Source organism: Epinephelus fuscoguttatus, linkage group LG9, assembly GCF_011397635.1.
Source record: "Epinephelus fuscoguttatus linkage group LG9, E.fuscoguttatus.final_Chr_v1".
Classification (NCBI taxonomy): domain Eukaryota; kingdom Metazoa; phylum Chordata; class Actinopteri; order Perciformes; family Serranidae; genus Epinephelus; species Epinephelus fuscoguttatus.
In genome coordinates, this window is record NC_064760.1 from 10404887 (window position 1) to 10422667 (window position 17781).

The following is a 17781-nucleotide window of genomic DNA, read 5'->3' on the forward strand; positions in this document are numbered from 1 at the left end:
TGAGTCTCTTGAAAGGCGCTATATAAATAAAAGCTATTATTACACAGAAAACTCTCGTCATCCTAAAGTACTATTTCACTGCTGGAAAGATTGTTTTTTCATAAAACAATGCAGGATAAAGATGCAAACACTTTTGTAATTGGTGCTACATGACCAGAGAAAGCAGAGGAAAATGACTGACGTTTGTTTTTGCTCAGAGGTAGAAAACCTACAACTACCAGAATGCACAGCGCCACATCAAATGCTCCCACTGGTAGGTGACATAATGCACCTCCCGTTTGACATAATAACCTCCACTTATTACAAGACAGGACACAGTATGGCGGCCACTTCCTGTTCACAAACTCTCATATTACAGCCAAACAGGGCACTAAATACGTTTCTGAAGATATTTTAGATGAGAACTAGTCAACACAGTAACAGAATCTTGGTTTATATTTGATAAGCATTGCCTAGTATTACAATTTGACCGGATTTTGAGAAGCATGTCATCCATCAATTTGAGCTTGGAGATGAGCAGGGAGATGTGGCCGCTGATAGGATGGAGGGATGTTTACCACAGTTCAGTTACAAATACTACACACATTGTTATGATACAAACATGGCAAAAAATGGTAAAAGTACTCCTTTAATGCTTCACTGGTCTCAGCCATTGGACAGTATCTAGAACAAACAATATTTATTTAAGCTGAGTGCATTGCTTTGTATTGCTGTCTTCTCTGAGACTTACACATTAAAGTCTGAAATATTCAAATTCTGAGTGGCTTTTCAATGACATAAATCTGACCTTTGTATGGCCTCAACTGTAGTAAATTATTCACAAGCGAGGGTAGGCTGGAGCATGACATTTGGCGATTGGTCTGCAGTGATGTGAGTGCTGAGCTGGACTGTCCTGGTGAAGAGGGAGCTGAGCCAGAAGGCAAAGCAGCTGAATACAAGCAGCCAAAATGAGTTTCCCTGGAGGGTGGCAGGGCTTAACCTCAGAGATAGGGTATGGAGCTCAGCCATCCGGAGGGAGCTCCCCGCTGCTCCTTCGTGTCGAAAGGGGTCAGTTGAGGTGATTCGGGCATCTGATCAGGATGCCTCCTGGGTGCCTCTTGTTAGAGGTGTTCCAAGTACGCTCAGCTTGTGGAAGGCCCCGGGGCAGACCCAGAACATGCTGGAGGGATTATGTATTTCGTCTTGCATGGGAATGCCTCGGGATAGCCCAGGAGGAGCTGGAAAGCGTTGCTGAGGAGAGGAATGGGGGGAGTACTTCGCTTAGCCTGCTGTTCCCGTGACCCGGACCCAGATAAGCCGTTGAAAATTGACGGATGGATGTAATAAATTTAAAATGAACCTGGGTTATAGGCGACATAAGCAGTGCTTCCTTTTAATAATTTAGGTCTGCATTTCTCAAGACTGAGTCCAAAGCGTGGGTTTGCAAAATGCTGTAACTGAACATCATGAGAGCATCATGTCAGTTTTTTTCTACACCTAGTCCCACTTGTGTCACATATAACCTCAGTAACACACCCCTCTCTGCCTGCTTCTTGATTTAATTAACCCCACATATTTATTCAGGGAGGATGCTTCTGTCAACTCTGTGGTTTCATCAGTTCTCCCATGAACAGCATCCAAATCAATCAATCAAGAGCACGCTGCTTTAATGTCACAACACTGCACACAAGCTGAGCTCCATGGAGAGAAGGCATGAGCTGCGGGAAAGCTGAGCTGTGAGCTATGCCAGATTTCTATATGAAGCAAGTCAACATATAATGTTTCAAGGAGCACGAGGTCATGAGTCAGTACATTATATATGTTTAATAGCAGGATGTGTGAAGTGACTCATTGTCATGCTGTCCAAAAAAGAACAAAAAAATATCACCATGTCAGTAATAAATAGAAATGTGCATTATCTTACAGTCTCTTTAAAACAACCGTTAGCTTGTGAGCGATGTGTGAACATTGTGTGGGCATTTTGTGAGTAGCAACTGAACAACACACAAAAGGTGACAACACTTATTTGACAGAAACACATTTTAACAAATATATACTTCAACAGCAAATTCCCTCTTTGAACCAACCAGAAAGCACGAGGGTCATTCCTGTAGGACACTGCCACCAAATGTTAGCTCAGAGTACAACCCTGCTGGTTCAAAATAACACTTTCCAAATCCAACAAAGAAAGCTTTACATTCAGCTCAACCATCATGCATTGTGGTTTATTTTAATGGGGGTTCAAAGAGTTTTATAAAACCACGGACGTTATTTTCTGGGTAAATGCTGGTATATAATCATAATCACTAGATGTTTTCACTCAGCAGTCTTCTGCACGTTTAGAGCTTTGAGATGGCGGTGAGCAAGGAGCCGGTCACCACCACGCAGGAGGCCAAGAAGAAGATTAAGCAGTTGCCCACCCCCTGAGGGAGAAACAGGTGTTTAACGTCAGCGAGGCTCAAAAATGTTTGGTTTCTACTGCGGTCTTTTTTAAGTGGAAATTGAATTTAGTAACAGGAGCTTAGTTATCGGCTCTACTGGTTTGCTTTTGTGATGTGATAACAGTAAATGTGAGATAACTACTGCTGTCTTTTGTTTGGGTTTTATTTAAATTTGTCTATGTTGTAAATTGTCTACGATGTCATAATTTAATATTTTGTCTTGCTTCTGCATTTTGCATGGACCCCAGGAAGAGAAGTCGTTACTGCGGTTATGACTAATCGGGATCCTGAATAAAGAATTCAAGGTGGACGACAAGGGCAAACGTGCTGCAACGCCAAAACCTTTCCATTTGGACGAATGTGCTGCAGCTTCAGACACAATGCCAGTTTAAAAACACATACAAAAATGCAAAACAACATGGAAACATGCTGTAAATTAAAAAATGCAGAACACAACAGCAAATGCTGCGGATACAGTCCGAAACAGTCAAACCCCTAAAGATATGCAACAGAGAAACGTTGCACATGCAGTCAACACGACAGAAGTTCTACAGGCCTGCAGGGCAGTGCTAAGTAGCATCATGCTAACACTAGCTACGTAAATTCTTTTAATAAGAGTGTAAAAGTTAAAGCCAAATATGAGAAATAATATGTACCTTTTCATGTCTTCTTGACTCTTCTTTCCATTTCAAAAAAACAAGACACTTGTCTGGTCGAAAAATCAAGCTGTTCCACTTAGCACTCCCCTGAGAGGCCTGGAGAACTTCTGTTGTATTGACTGAATGTGTAGTGTTGTTCTGCTGCTTTTGTTGTTGGGGTTTGTGTTTTTTTTGACATTGCTTTATTTCTGTATTTGTAGCATGTTTGTTGTTTATATAATTGTTTTGGCTTTCTGCAGCCCAACTTTTTATTTGCAGCACATTTCCACAACACATTCTCACTCATTCGTCACATATCGCCGCCTGGTTGTGGACTTTCCACGTCAACATATGACGAGTGAAGTAGCCTGGGTGCGTCTGTTTTTGATGTTCTAGGACACTGAATCAATTCAGCCTGTTACATGCACTGTGTCTTTTCAAATTACACTTTTGTTTTGACAGGAAATGTACAGTTTGCATTCAGTCTCTTTCAAAATAAATGTACTACTTTGGTACAACAATGCGAATTGACGTTTTTTTCCTTCAACAACAAAAGCATGCGGTTACGTTTAGAAAAAAATAACAGGGTTTGGCTTTAGATTGAAACAGGAAGCAAACACTGGCCTCCCAGGTGAAAATTGGTGACTGTTTGACCCGCCCTTCTCGGACTCCTCGCTTCCTTATCTTATGTTGTTGTCTGGCTGTGTTCCTTCCTGATGCTGTCAGGCATCGTTACACACTGACGACACCTGGCCGTGTATCATGCTGAAGTGAAAAGACGGCTTTTTTTGTTGGTATTCAACAACTTCAGAATGAGACCAGGTTGGTTTCCATTTGTTTTGGATTTCCATGTGATTTAGAATAGGCATCGTTTTTGAAGCTGCAGCACATTTCTCTTCATTGAAAAGTTTTAGGCCATTGTACTACGTTTGCCCGAGTTGGCCACCATATGTTTCATCATCAAGCATCTGCATTTCAGATTTAGCTGGACAGCATATTCACCAGGAAACAATTACTGAGGTTACTGAGGACGAGGTCATGTTCTCTTTAGTTAACTGTGTGGCTGTACACTTACTAAGTGAGTCCGGCATGTATTAGAGCTAATTTACAACCAAAGGAGTAGACAATGTAGATTATTGATCACAGTCAGTGCTGTTATCCTTACCTTGATCTCTTTGAACACCAAGGATCCCCACAGCCCTGCAACCAGACCGTATCCCTACAGAGAAGAAACCAAACATTTTTAAAAATCACATTTTTATTTCTTACATTTGCAGTAAGCACCGGCTCCATGAGCCAAAAATGAAACACCGTGTGAATGTGAGTTTATTTCAGTTATGCTGTATATACACATACATGCCAAAGTGCATTCACTGATAATTAACACACTGTCGGATATCGACTAACAAGCATTATGGATCAATTTTTTTCCTTCAGCTTGTCCAATAAATTTAATTGGGCCGGTGTTAACATGGGACTGTATTTGGCTTGTTATTCTAATCCCTCACAAGAGCAATACACACATCTAAAGCTCTAACACGGACCTATTAGTCATTACACTTAATGACTAGCAGTACTTGACTGAAGTAAACTACAAGTTTTCTGTTGACAGGGTATTTCAAAACATAAAAAAAACATCATGAGATGCAGGACGGTGCTGGTTTTGATGCATCGAGGCCCAAGAACAGCAGATTCATTTATCCAAATCTCAGTTGCTGAACTGACTTAAATTGATCTCAGAGAAAAACTATTGATGACCCCTGCCACTTTTCGTTGGAGTCAAATTTTCCCCTTGACCAACACCTTTCTCCATGAAACTTGTATTGAAAACTATGGCCCGACTTCTGCAGTCCCCAGACAATGAATACTAATGCTTCTTTTTGTCCTTTTGACATTTTTGCTTCAACAGTTAGGCAACCAAAATGTCAAAACACAGTGTGCAGATTGCCGTGGCATTCACTGAGCAGTCCCTCTCTTCTGGGATTTAAAACAAAAAACTATGTACACTCCACGGGTTTTCCTGTCATGCTTAGGTTTGTAGCTGGGCATCTGAGTTTCCCTCATGAATTTCATCAGAGTATACAGGAATGCTGACATGTCAGCTGACATTAAACATAATTGAAATCTCAAAAAGGCTTTAAAATAAGTGTTTGTACATCTACTGAACAAAAATCGCAATTTTCTCTGTCAGTGGTGAAACACCCCGTAGTCCAAATGATGGCAAGTGGATAGTATTTCCATTACCCGGCCCACTCAGCTGTACTTACTGCGGTGACAATGGGAAAGGTGATGACTGCACTCAGGTAGTTATTGGCTAGGAACCAGCTGTATGTGCCCAGCGCCCACATCATTCCAGAAAAAAGGCCTGATGAGCAAAAGGAGACGAGAGAGTGTCTCAAATACACAGCAATTTATTTAAGTTGTGTTTTTCCTGCATGTGTTCTCTCTGTGTGTTGTTTTGTGTATGTAAATAGGTGTGTGCCACAGCCCGGCGGTGATTGGCGGATCGGTTAGGTCCTGGTTCCTGATTGGCTGCAGCCGAGGGCGTTTGGCTTTTAAAGGGCCAAGATGGTGGTTGCCGGCGAGCTAGCGGGCATTCCTCAGCTTCCTCCTCTCCCAACAGGCCACACATTGCTGTATTATTGTAGTGAATCATTATTGTGTCAAAGACTGTTGAATAGTAGGGGTGGACTGCCAGTTTTGTTCCTCACACCTTTTCTCCTGTTTATTCAGTTAGGGAGGTAAGCTTTTTGTCATTTGTTTCTTAGACACCCTTAGACTGGGCATAACAGTAGAGTTACATATATTTAAGAAGAAAAATAAAGACATTTAAAAGTTTACATGTACACATTAAACAGCTGCAGGAGTTGGTAACTGGATGACAAATTGAAGATTTCAGTGAGGAAATGTGTGGGCAGGGTGATCAAGCTTCCCGTCATGCTATGAAATTAAGGTCCCACAACAAGCTGTAAACCAAAGGACGGATCTGAACTCAAAGCCCACACTGCGTGGCAGCTTTTGGGCTGAAGTGACGTGTTTGCCCCCAGTACATTTCCCTGAATCAACACATCCAACCATCCCCTGAGTGGATGTGTTTGCACATGCAGCTTGGCAAAGGAAGCTGCTGCATGTCATTCTCTTTTTCCTGTCCTGGTCGGAGTCAAGCTGAAGCTATTAATAAACATTCTGGTGGCCCCTGGTGCGTGACAGTTTAGTGGCTCGGAAAAATAAATTAGCTGGTGGAAAATGGTGCCACACCGTAGCCAGGACTCGTGGGCTTTAGAGTCTGTGTGTGAAAGGCCAGGTGCCAGTTTTGTGGCAGCAGCTCATGGTTTATGAGGATGTGTTTAAAGCCCCTTGAGGCAAATTTGTGATAATGGGCTGTATGAATAAATGAAGCTGACTTGCATTAACCTGTATCAACAGCACCCCTGTGTCATGGGGTCCAAACCTCCAAACCTTTGTGGCTTATGGCCTGCAATCCCTAATCACAAGGTACAGCAGCTGTGTGAGAATGTGCATATGTTGATTGTATTGTTAATAAAATAAACTGCTGCACTGTGTGTTGCTACAACACTTTGCAATTACAGTATTCTATATATTTTATTATTTTATATATTATCAGGATAACCTGGACTCAAAACATCGTCACTGTGACCTCATGTTTGTCTCATTCTCATGAATGCCTTGAGGGAGTTTCTTCAAATTTGGCACAAATGTCCACTTGTACTCAACAACCTCACAAAACATGTTTTGGGCCTAACTCAAGAATTCATTCTTGAGTTTAAAAACATAACCCAGAAGGGGAGACATCAGGTCAGATACTGAATTGGTGACACTAATCTTGGAACTGTGCTCACTGTATACATATTCTGTGCTGCTGGGTTGAAGGTGTGTGTGAAGCATCCAGGTTTTAGAATTTATCACTTCCTGGCAGCAACATCCAAATTTGAAGTGTTGTCATCCGTCATGGCTACATACACAGATCAGCCAAATCATTAAAACCACTGACAGATGCAGTGAACAATATTGATCATCTTGTTACAATGCAATGTTCTATTGGGAAACCTTGGGCTCTGACATTCACATGGATGCCACCTGACACGCTCCACCCACAATGGTGCCCCCAACATGACAATATGTCATGTCACATCACAAAAACAGCTCAGGAATGGTCCAAGGAATGAGACAAAGAGCTCAAGGCATCGACCTGGCCTCCAAATTCCTTGGATCCTGATCTGATCAAAAATTTGTAAGATGTACTGTTACCCCACCTCACAACCCACAGGACTCAAGAGATCTAATGTAACGCCCTGATGCCAGGCACCAAAGGACGCCCTACAGAGGTCCTGTATCCATACCTTGATGGGTCAGAGCCAAGTCCGGTCCAAGGAGGACCTACCATGGATCGGGGGTACCTCTGGGGTAACAGCACATTCCTCAGATGTTCGATCAGATTGGGATCTGGAGTATGTGAAGGCCAAGTTAATGCCTTGAGTTCTTTGTTCCATTCCTGAAGTAATTCCTGAGCAGTTTTTGTGGTGTGGCTTGGTGCATTGTTGTGCTGGGGGGACACTGCCATCAACCAGTGCTGTTGCCATGAGGGGGTTTACTTTGTCTGCAATGGTACTCAGGTGGGTGGAGCACTTCAAGTAGCATCCACATGAATGCCAGGATCCAAGGTTTCCCAGCAGAATATTACACTGTAACAAGATGATCAATGTTCAATCAATGACTTCACCCATCAGTGATTTTAATGTTTTGGCTGATGGGTGTATGAGTATGGACAAAACATGCAAAGTCAAATGGGTGATGGAGGTATACAACTATGGGGCACTCATTCTAGTTTCACTTGTCATAAGAAAAATAAGACTTTTAGGACAGGTTAGAGGAATATTTTTTCAGTGATCTTGACCTATCAGACTGATTTAGGGGATTCTTCAGGGATCCCGACTGCTTAGGTTGAAAACCACTGTTATGACTGACTATGTAGGGGCCTTTAGGGTGAAATGGCCCAAAAAATAGAGCTGAATAAACACGTAACTGATGGCGTCATCAGTATTGAATGCAGTAGACTGCGCTGGTGCACCTAGAAAAGTGGTTGTAAGAGCCAAATGTGTCATTTCACTTACCAGACATTAATTGTATTTTCCATGTGTGTACACTGGGTTAGTATTTGAGTTTAGCGAACAAAGATTTGAAGGACAATGTTGCCGTCAGGTGTTTGACCCAGGAAGGGCAATGGTTTCTGAATGCTGTGGCACAGAACAGTGTTCCACATGCTGAAAGTTGTGTGTTCGGTTTTAAATGAAAAATGAAGAAATCTACACTTATTCAACCTTGTGCATGCTGGTATGAATAAATACAATGATTGTTCTGCAGCTGGAGCCCGTAGCTCATTATCTGAGCACAGCACAACCAAGAGAAGCTGTGGCATCAAGAGAAGCAAGTGTGTCAACCAGGTCAGGGTTAAACATCTTAGTAGCTGCAAGTAGCTTCTACAGTGATATCTCAGTGTAAAGTGGTTTAACTTTAAATGAATGACTTCAAGGATAAGTGTGTGTTACCTGGCAGGATGACTCTGGAGTAGATTCTGGGCCTGTTGTTCATGGCAGCGCAGTAGATGGCAAAGTACACTGTGCTTGTAACAAAGATACCAGAGCACTGTGCGTGAACATAGTCGAGGTCTGTGAAGAAGTTACAACAAGAATCATTTGTTAAATTTGCTATAATCAATTGCATTTCTTTGCTCTAATATTGCTCCACTTACACCAACTTTAGAGATAACCTGATATTAAACCTGACTTTTCCTTCTACAAGATATATCAATTGTAGCTTAATGATTGAAGTGAAGGCATACCATAGACACTGGCTCCATGGAACATGCTGTCAAGGCATGATGAATGGCTCTTTATGTAGAAGACGGGTGCGAATGATGTCCCGTACAGCAGACCCGACAGAACAGCAAGCAGGCAGCCACTGCAAAGATAACGACACTGCATGATGGATGGATTTTAAACCTCTTCTGACACACTGGGGAATTTGTAAAATGAAATTTTAAAACCATTGCATACAAAATTGATTTTTAAACATCAATGTGTATGTAGCACTGGGACATGTAGGCCTATACTCGCTTTCATTTTTGAAGTACATCAATATGTTTGTAGCCTTTTTTTGCATGTATTAAATGATTTCTGCTGTGTGACTGCTTCATTTCATGAATGTTTTCATTGGCCCCTGCTTTTGGTATCGTTCTGCTGCTGCAAATGTAACTATAGATCCTGCAAGTCTTCTGCGATCAAACATGACTTTAGAGTAAACAAACATGGTAGATGATACACTACTTTTTACAAAATTCATAAAGAGATGAGGGATGAAGTCACAGAGACGGCCTGAACATGGACTGCACATCTTACAGCACCAGCTGGTGAGTAGCAATAAAATTCTGAGTTGAATCCCATATGATATTGCATTAAAACCCTCTGAGATCCATGTAGGTGTAGCTCCAGCTGGAGCAGCTACGTGACTCGCCAACCAACTACACGACTCGCCCACCATACCTACATGTATGTCAGTCCATGAGCAGCTCCCTTTGACCCCTGGTCCAGAAGCAGACAGTGTTGGGCGAGCTACTTGGAAGTGTGAGCTGAGCTACCAGTTACTCTATACCAAAATAAAGCTTCACTACATTGAAGCTATCCCCAGCCTATTTTGTCAAATCAGCGTTATCTCAGTGATAAGAAAAACTATCAGCCAAACAATTAGGCAGGCAAAAAATGTTCAGTTGTACTCAGTGGTCGAATTGAGGGGGGATGAGGGGGGGATGCCATCCCTTTTGTTAGAAAATTTACCAGAAAGCATCCCCCTCGTTAATCTAGAATCTGCCTGTGCAGGCACGGACGTAATTTGAGGGGGGGGGGCAGGGGACATGTTCGTTGTTACCAGCTCACTCTTTTTCCTTACCCCCTAGTGAGTAACCTGTGAGTGTGTTTGATGTGTACTTCATAGCGTGTGGAGAGAAGCAGCTCTCTCGGGGTGTCATGAAGACGGTAGACGGCAAAGAGTGATTATAGTCAGCAGAATTGCCTCTCTAGATAAGCTCAGGGCTGCTGTTTAACCTCATGAAAAGGCCATGTTTATTGCTTTGCGGTGAAGACTGCAATAAAGCCATTATTGGTGAACGGCACGCGAACGCATCGCCACCCTTCCCTCAGCAGAGCGGACTGGACTGCTAGAAGCTAGTTACCAATTTAATGTTAATAAGCCAGTGTGTTCCCAACTACAGTTCGGAGTCTTTAAGCTGTCACTGAGAGAGGTGACACTGGTGTAGTCAGGATGGACTCTTGAGCAGATTGTGGGATGTAAAAAGAAAACACTCCGAACATAGCTCACATCTCAGGAAGATCCTGCTAGATGAGTTTTACAATCATCAATAACAGAGGCTTTGCTGAAGATTATTAGGAGGGGGAATCAGGTCTGAAATCAGCCTGATTTGCTGCTTGATTAACTATGACCTCTGGTGAGAGCCTATAGCTTCATGTTAAGTATGTGAATTTATACTTTCTCTAACCTTGAGAAAAATTTCCATTGACAATTTAATCAAAAGCAATGTTTCAGAAACATTCCTTTGTCAGTGTTTTAGCTTGCAAGCAGCATATTTGTGTACACAGCTCGATGAGTGTTAATGAGTGGAGCTCACATCAGCCGCCTGGTCTTCGGTCCGATAGCATCTATCCAGAACTCTGAGAATCCCGTTCTATAGCTGCTTGAGTTTGTTCTCTGCAGAAAGGAACAGTATCCTAATGAAGTCATTGTCTCTCAAAACAATGACACCATCACACAAAACACACACGAGACAAAGTCATCACAAATCACTCTGAGGAACCAAGTGGCTTTGAAATTGATCGTCCTTGAGAGAAACGCGGTACCTTTATATCCTAAACCACATCCAATCGATGTACTCACCCTGTCGAGAAGTAATGGAATTGATTCAGATTCAGGATGCAGTTCCACGTCCGTCTTCACAAAGAAAAAGATCAGGCCACTACAGCAAACACAAAAGTCACATCGAAATGAGACACTACCACTGTTTATTTTTCTCGTTCCTCTCCCAGCTGTGCAACTATTGCACTGGCAACAATGTGGAGACTTTACTTCCAAGGTTACAGCTTACCTGAGCAGACACAACCCAGCTCCACAATAATTCAGTATTGGCCTGGAAACATCCTGAGCGTCGATCCCAAACCAGCCAAACCTGTGAGAGACAGTCAGTACTCGGATACTGCGGTTCATTTGGTTATATTGTGAGATTAAACCTTGGGGTGACATCTCCATTACAAGACCGACCAACTCAATTACAGTTGACTTCATCTATAAAATATACCATAAGACAGAAAATTCATTTATCTGACTCACCTTGAACTGGCCCAGCCCATCAACAACGTCGAAGAGCCCCAAAGTAAACTCCCCAGCCCCATGCCAATCACTCTAACAATCGGAATGACTGTTATATTCCCTGTACATGACATGAGAGAAAGGTGTTAGCTGCATGCATGTTTTATACACAGATGGGTTTTGCCCACTTGAAGCTGGTGATTCACACAGTAGAGATGCTCATCTTGCTTTGCCTCTGGAACACTTTTGCCAACTGACCTGAGGCCAGGAGCCATTTAATAAACATGAATTATTTTTATCAGTATAAATTAATAACCTGCTTTCAACCTTCAACCTTTTCCTCGCTCATCTTTGCCAAGATGCAAATCCAGTCGCAGCAGCCCACACAGGCCAGGTGTATGCGAGGATCTGTCTAGGACTGAGGGCATTCAGAGCTTAGCCTGGACCTCTGACAGGGGGTCCACCCCTAGCCTTTTACTTTACTTTTTTTAAATTTTTTTTTAAGATTCATAAAATGCTCTTTTGTAGCGCTTTTTATATGCTCTCTGGCACCTTATTGGCATTCAAAGTACATTCTCAGTGTCAATAAATGTCTGCACAAGATAACCCTGACGCTTATACAGTGTTTTTTCAGTATACCACTTTATTCTCACCAACACCCCATAAATGTATATATTTATTCAACATGCAATGCACATATTTCTATGTTAACTCTCATTCTGTTCTTGTTAAAATTCCACACTTACAGCCTCAGCACAGTCATGATATATATTTAATTTTTAAATATGTTTAATATTTTAAGTACTAGTGTTAAACACTGCAGCATAATTCACATTTAATTTCATTTTTAATGCACATTTTCATTTCTATTTTATTGCTTTAACTTTACATCCATGTATTTCATACTCTTATTCTGGCTTCTTGTAATTCTGTTCTTTACATCAACTGTAACGAATCATAATTTCCACTCAGGGACCATTAAGGTATTTATGATTCTGATTCTGATTGCTAAATCTGCTAAAGGCAAAATTAATCTCTACAAACAGATTCTGCAAATGTTTGCAGACAAGACTGTCGTATCTGAAGTGTTCTAATTTTCATTTGTGGTCATACATCTGATACCTACATATAGAACAGCTCTTAAGAGCAGCGAGCCTCTGGTTAAATCTGTCAATGTTTGGTCAGATGACAGCATTTCTTATGTACAGAGTGGGGCACATTCTGAGGAGAGACAGGTGACTACTTACTATATTCATTTCTGCACTGACTCTGTGATCCCAAAAAAGACAAAGGTATTCCTCAACAGCAAGCCTTACATCACGAAAGAGATCAAAAAGTCTATTAACAGAAATGACCAATGACCAACTGCTATTAAGAGCTGCACAATCAGAGCTAAATCAGAGACTGAAGGAGGCAAAGCAACAACACAGGATGACAACTGAGGACAATTTACAAAATATGAACACTGAAATTATGGGACACAGCAAATGAACTGAACCGCTTTTATAAAAGGTTTGACACACAAAATTTCTCAGCAGAATGAGGCAGTATTTTGGATAACAATCCCACTAATACGGTAGATGGGCTCTTAACTGATCCCAAAGAGGTGAAAGAGGTTTTTAAAAATGTTAATGCTAGTAAGGCCACTGGACCAGATGGCATCTCTGCATTTGTGCTGAAAGCATGTGCAGAGGCCTCGTGTCCCATCTTTCAGAGGTCTGTGGACACCAGTACTGCACCAGCAATCTGGAAGAAAGCAGTTATCACGCCTTCGCCCAAAAAACCCTGTCTTAAAGAATGTAACGATTTCAGCTGTGATGAAATGATTGCGAGCAGGTTGAAAGCCGAGGTATCCACACAGCTAGACCCATACATTGCATACAAGCAACAAAGAGGCACTGATGATGCAATCAATAGCTTAGTGCATATGGTCACTACACACCTAGAGAAACCAAAGACCTATGCTATACTATTGTTTGTTGATTTCAGCTCTGCATTCAGTACCTTGCAGCCACACACACTACTCAATACACTAAATCAGCTCAGTGTCGACCCAATCATCATCAGGTGGTGCCATTCATTCCTCACTGACCGCTCCCAGCAAGTCAGAGTGAACAATACTCTGTCTGAGCTCACAACCATTAGTACTGGAGCACCTCAAGGGTGTGTTAGCTCACCTGTGCGGTTCACTCTTTACAATGAAAATGTACGCATCTTTAAATTTTCAGTTGATTTTGCCATCTTAGGACTTACGCAAACCGATTCTGGTGTGCTGGGGTATAAGTCTGCCATTCATGAGTTTGTACAGAGGTGCGACAAACACCATGCCATCCTCAACACAAAAAAAAACTGAGGAGATGGTGTTTGATCCGAAGTCTCTGGCTCTTGCTGATCATTCACCAGTGATCATCCACGATCAGAGCATTGCGCAGGTGGACTCCTACAGATACCTGGGCATCCACGTCGATAACAATCCGGGGTGGAGGACCATGTGAAGGTAATCTGTACCAAAGTACAACAAAGGCCGCACTTCCTGAGAAGGCTGAGAGCCTTTGGTGTGACCCAGGAAGTGCAACTCCTTTTCTATCATGCTGTGGTGGAAAGTCTACTGCGCTATGGGATTTCGGCATGGTTTGGAAATTTGACAGTCCAGGCCAAGGCCCAAATTCACAGACTAGTGAAGACAGCCAGTCTTCAAGATATTTTTCAGCAAACCATAATTAAACAAGCACAGAAAATCATCTCAGATCCAACCCATGTTCTCCATCCTGAATATAAGCTTCTCCCCTCGGACAGACGGTACAGAATCCCCCTAAGCAAGCACAACTGGTTCAAAAACTCTTTTGTCCCCTATCTATTAAGGTCCTCACCTCATACTGTTCACAATGCAGACACTGTAAAGTCCAAGACAAATTTCCCACCGAGACAAATAAAGTCTATCCTAGCAGTGTTTATATTTATATGGCAAGTAAGAGGTGGAATGCATTAGAGGAAAAGCAATTGTGAAAACCACTGGCTACTCTCTGACGACATGTTAGCTTTATATTAGCTTTTCTGCATTCATATGCAGTAACTGTTTGCCGAGATTACCCAAAATAACCGGCACACAGAAGAAGTCTTGGCTCAGCTATCTGCAGGCTACACCTGATCAGCCTGAAACATTGGCCCTCGCCCACAGAGGCTTTATCATCATGTGAGATTGAAGGCTAACAACATAAACACCTTTCTGGACTGTTTAGCTAGGTGCACCTAAAAAAACTGGCAGGTGGAATGTAGTATGAAATTGTGTCACACTGTCAGTGTGCTCAAAAGTTTGTCTTCTCTCACAGGACCCATATTAACACCATCAATTAAAGATGGACTGCAGCAGATGGAGTCTTGATGGGTGTTTTCACACTTGGTTCTTTTCGGCCCTCTAAACAGACTCAGAGCGGTGACTCAGAATTTTTTTGTGCTTATGTAAACACTCCAAGAGAACACAGACCCCTCTGAAGCAAACTGAACTCAGAGCTTTGCCTCAAGTCTGTGGTGCGGTTCACCTAAGCTGTGCCCTGTGAACACAAAGTGCTCCAGGTTCGCTTTGCTCTTTGCTTGCAAGAATGCAGGATGAGGAATAGTTTGGTCCACGGTAGATACTGCACCTTTTCAGATGTGGAATAAAGTATACATCAACAGTCTACAGCACAGAAAACTAATTTTAAGTTCATAACTGCACTGCTGTCAAAGTAAAAACAAATCTATGTCAATATATATTGTATATAGGCTATAGTGTGACCAGAAAAAAGACTGAGGCCCTAACAGAGCTAATGTGTCAAATCCGTTTTCTGTTGGTCCACTTTAAGAGGACTGAGTTCAGTATGTTTACAAAGGACTTTATGTAAAAATACCCGAAGTCTCTTTGAACCGCTTTAAGAGGGAAACACCACCTAAATGAAGACTTCCAGCATGTTATTTCCATGACCTAAACAGTTCAATCAGTATTTGTGAAAATGAGCTATTCTCTCTCAAAGCCAGAAACCAGGGAAGTGAGTGTTTAACTTGTGATGTCATCAAATATAAAATGTGGAGCTGCTCCATAGACAATAAATGGGAGCCTGATTTGTGGACCCACAGATTGTTTGTTTCTGTTCTACACCCAGATGAGCTTTATCCTATTGTAGTGTTCTCTGTTCTGAAACAGAAAATGTTCCCATACACTCAGACTGCTCTCAGTGTCATCTATAACATCTTTCCCAATTCACTGTCTATGGACACTAGTTAGTCTAGTTTTTGAATTTGAAAAGGAGTTGTTCATGCAACTAATATTGTTGGACTGTCTTAGACCATAGGAATAAATAGTATGAATTTTGAAAATGGGTGTAGCTCCCCTTTAAGTCCATCTACTGCCCAGACCATCCACACTTAAGGTTTAAAGTGTTGCTTGCAGGAGACAGTACCTGTAGTCCAGATGACACCTCCAATCATCGCAAACGGGTAGAATTTGGGCGACTGTAGCAACAAGTCTCCAACCACAGATACAAGGAATATGGCTGCACAGTATACCCACTGAAAAAACATACCTGTAAACACAACACAGGCAAATTCACATAGAGGCCTACAAAACACTATGAAAATCTTAAAATGATCAGCTCCTTTGAATGAAAATATTTAATAATGTTAAATGTTAGTGAAGAAAGCACTGTATGCTTACCATCTCCTGTCTCTATCCTTTTGACAGGAACTAGATTGCTTCCATACATCAGCATAACAACCACATTTGCAGCTATTCCGTAGGCGAACTGAGTCATATTGGTCGAGTTCAAGGTAAATGTAAATGTTTCCAACTTGACCACTTCAGCATTTTCGCCACCTTTCGCATCTGGAAGAACTTCAAAGCGAAAAACAAACACTACAGATTGTGGATTTCGGACAGACAACACACCAGCCTTCAGGCTTCCTCACATTCAGCCCAATTATGGTTCACATCCTACCTTGTTCAGCAGCGTGTCCGGTGCTCTGACAGCTCACCATCAATAATGTAACAAATAAAAGCACAGCTGGGTGTTTAGCTTCAAGCATGTTAAAAGTAAATATTTGTTTCTGAGATGTAGCCGGTGCACAGTGTTAAAAACAGCAAAGGCAGTGTGTGTGTGTGTGTGTGTGAGTGTGTGTGTGTGTGTGTGTCTGCAGCGGTGAGGAGTGGCACTCAGCCAGGTGCTGCCAATTAACCAATCACTCACTCTGGCACATGATGGCTGCAGTGGGAACATGACAGCAGGGAGGAAAAACCCTCAGTATGAAGGCCTCCATCATGTCTGTTGTCTGAAATAGTTTGTGGCCCTGTGTACAATTTTTCATAAATAAAAATGTTGCAGTGTTTATAAATCAACAATGATGTAATGGCCAGGGGTGTAGCACCAAACTCTGGACTCTATGCATTAACATTCTCTATGGGCCACCACCCTTCCTCCTTGATCCACGTCTCTCTCATGCACCCTTTGAGATTTTTTTTAAGTTGGTTTGCTTTCTTCACCTTCTCTCTTTCATTCCTTTTTTGTAACCCTGATTCCCTCTCCTGGGGAAAGACATGAAAGCATATGTTGGTGCTCCAGCAGCATGAGCAGTCACTCACTCATCTCCAGCACAGGGTGGACTAAACCATTTTCCGTCTTTCAGGGGTGTCTCAAAACACATACTTCCATCAGTACACTTCCATGTAGTATACTATGTGCACTATGTACTCATTGGCATAGTGCGAGAATTTCGACAGGGTAGTGTTGTCTCAAACCAAACACGGCCCTTGTGCACTCACTGGAAATGACAACCGCAAATTAGCTAGTTAGCAAAATAGCATTACTGTGGCATTCGCTTTAATGTTCGCGGTACCAAATCATTACAGACTCCTAAATTAACCCAATAAACATACTGCTGGCTTATACCCGACAACAGTATAGTGGTGCTTAGTGCAAAACACACATGTATTTGTACAATGCAGCGACGTTCACGGTCACACAGTCCTCGGCCGCCATTTCCAGTTTGACAAGTGGTCCCTCCCCTTCAGCTACGTAGCCAAGATGGCGACCATTGAGGGCGAGAAGTGTCCATAGTTCCACACTCAACTTCTTGACTGGTTTGAGTGCACCATACTCATAGTACTCATAGTGCACTGCATTTTTCCATACTTCTCAGTGTGAACACACTTATGCACTCAAAATATAGTACAGAAGTACGCGATCTGAGACACACTATGAGTCTTTCAGCTGATTTATTCGGCCATTTTAAATTTGGTTATGGCACTAATTACTTTTCTAAATTTTAACGTTCAACGTAAAAATGTATTTTAAAGATTG

The 17781-nt window shown here is 42.1% G+C and overlaps 1 protein-coding gene across 1 annotated transcript; it reads right to left on the minus strand.

The window, feature by feature from the left end:
- Nucleotides 1-1817: 1817 nt before the first annotated feature.
- tmem144b (transmembrane protein 144b) lies at nucleotides 1818-17038 on the minus strand. Its single transcript, XM_049585132.1, has 12 exons — nucleotides 16423-17038; nucleotides 16143-16319; nucleotides 15889-16011; nucleotides 11474-11573; nucleotides 11232-11312; nucleotides 11024-11102; nucleotides 10758-10837; nucleotides 8919-9037; nucleotides 8626-8745; nucleotides 5326-5423; nucleotides 4224-4277; nucleotides 1818-2402 (listed from the first exon to the last, which is right to left on the minus strand). The coding sequence occupies exons 1-12, from the start codon at nucleotides 16508-16510 to the stop codon at nucleotides 2319-2321; spliced, it is 1203 nt and encodes a 400-aa protein (XP_049441089.1). The 5' UTR covers nucleotides 16511-17038; the 3' UTR covers nucleotides 1818-2318.
- Between the last annotated feature and the right edge of the window lie 743 nt (nucleotides 17039-17781).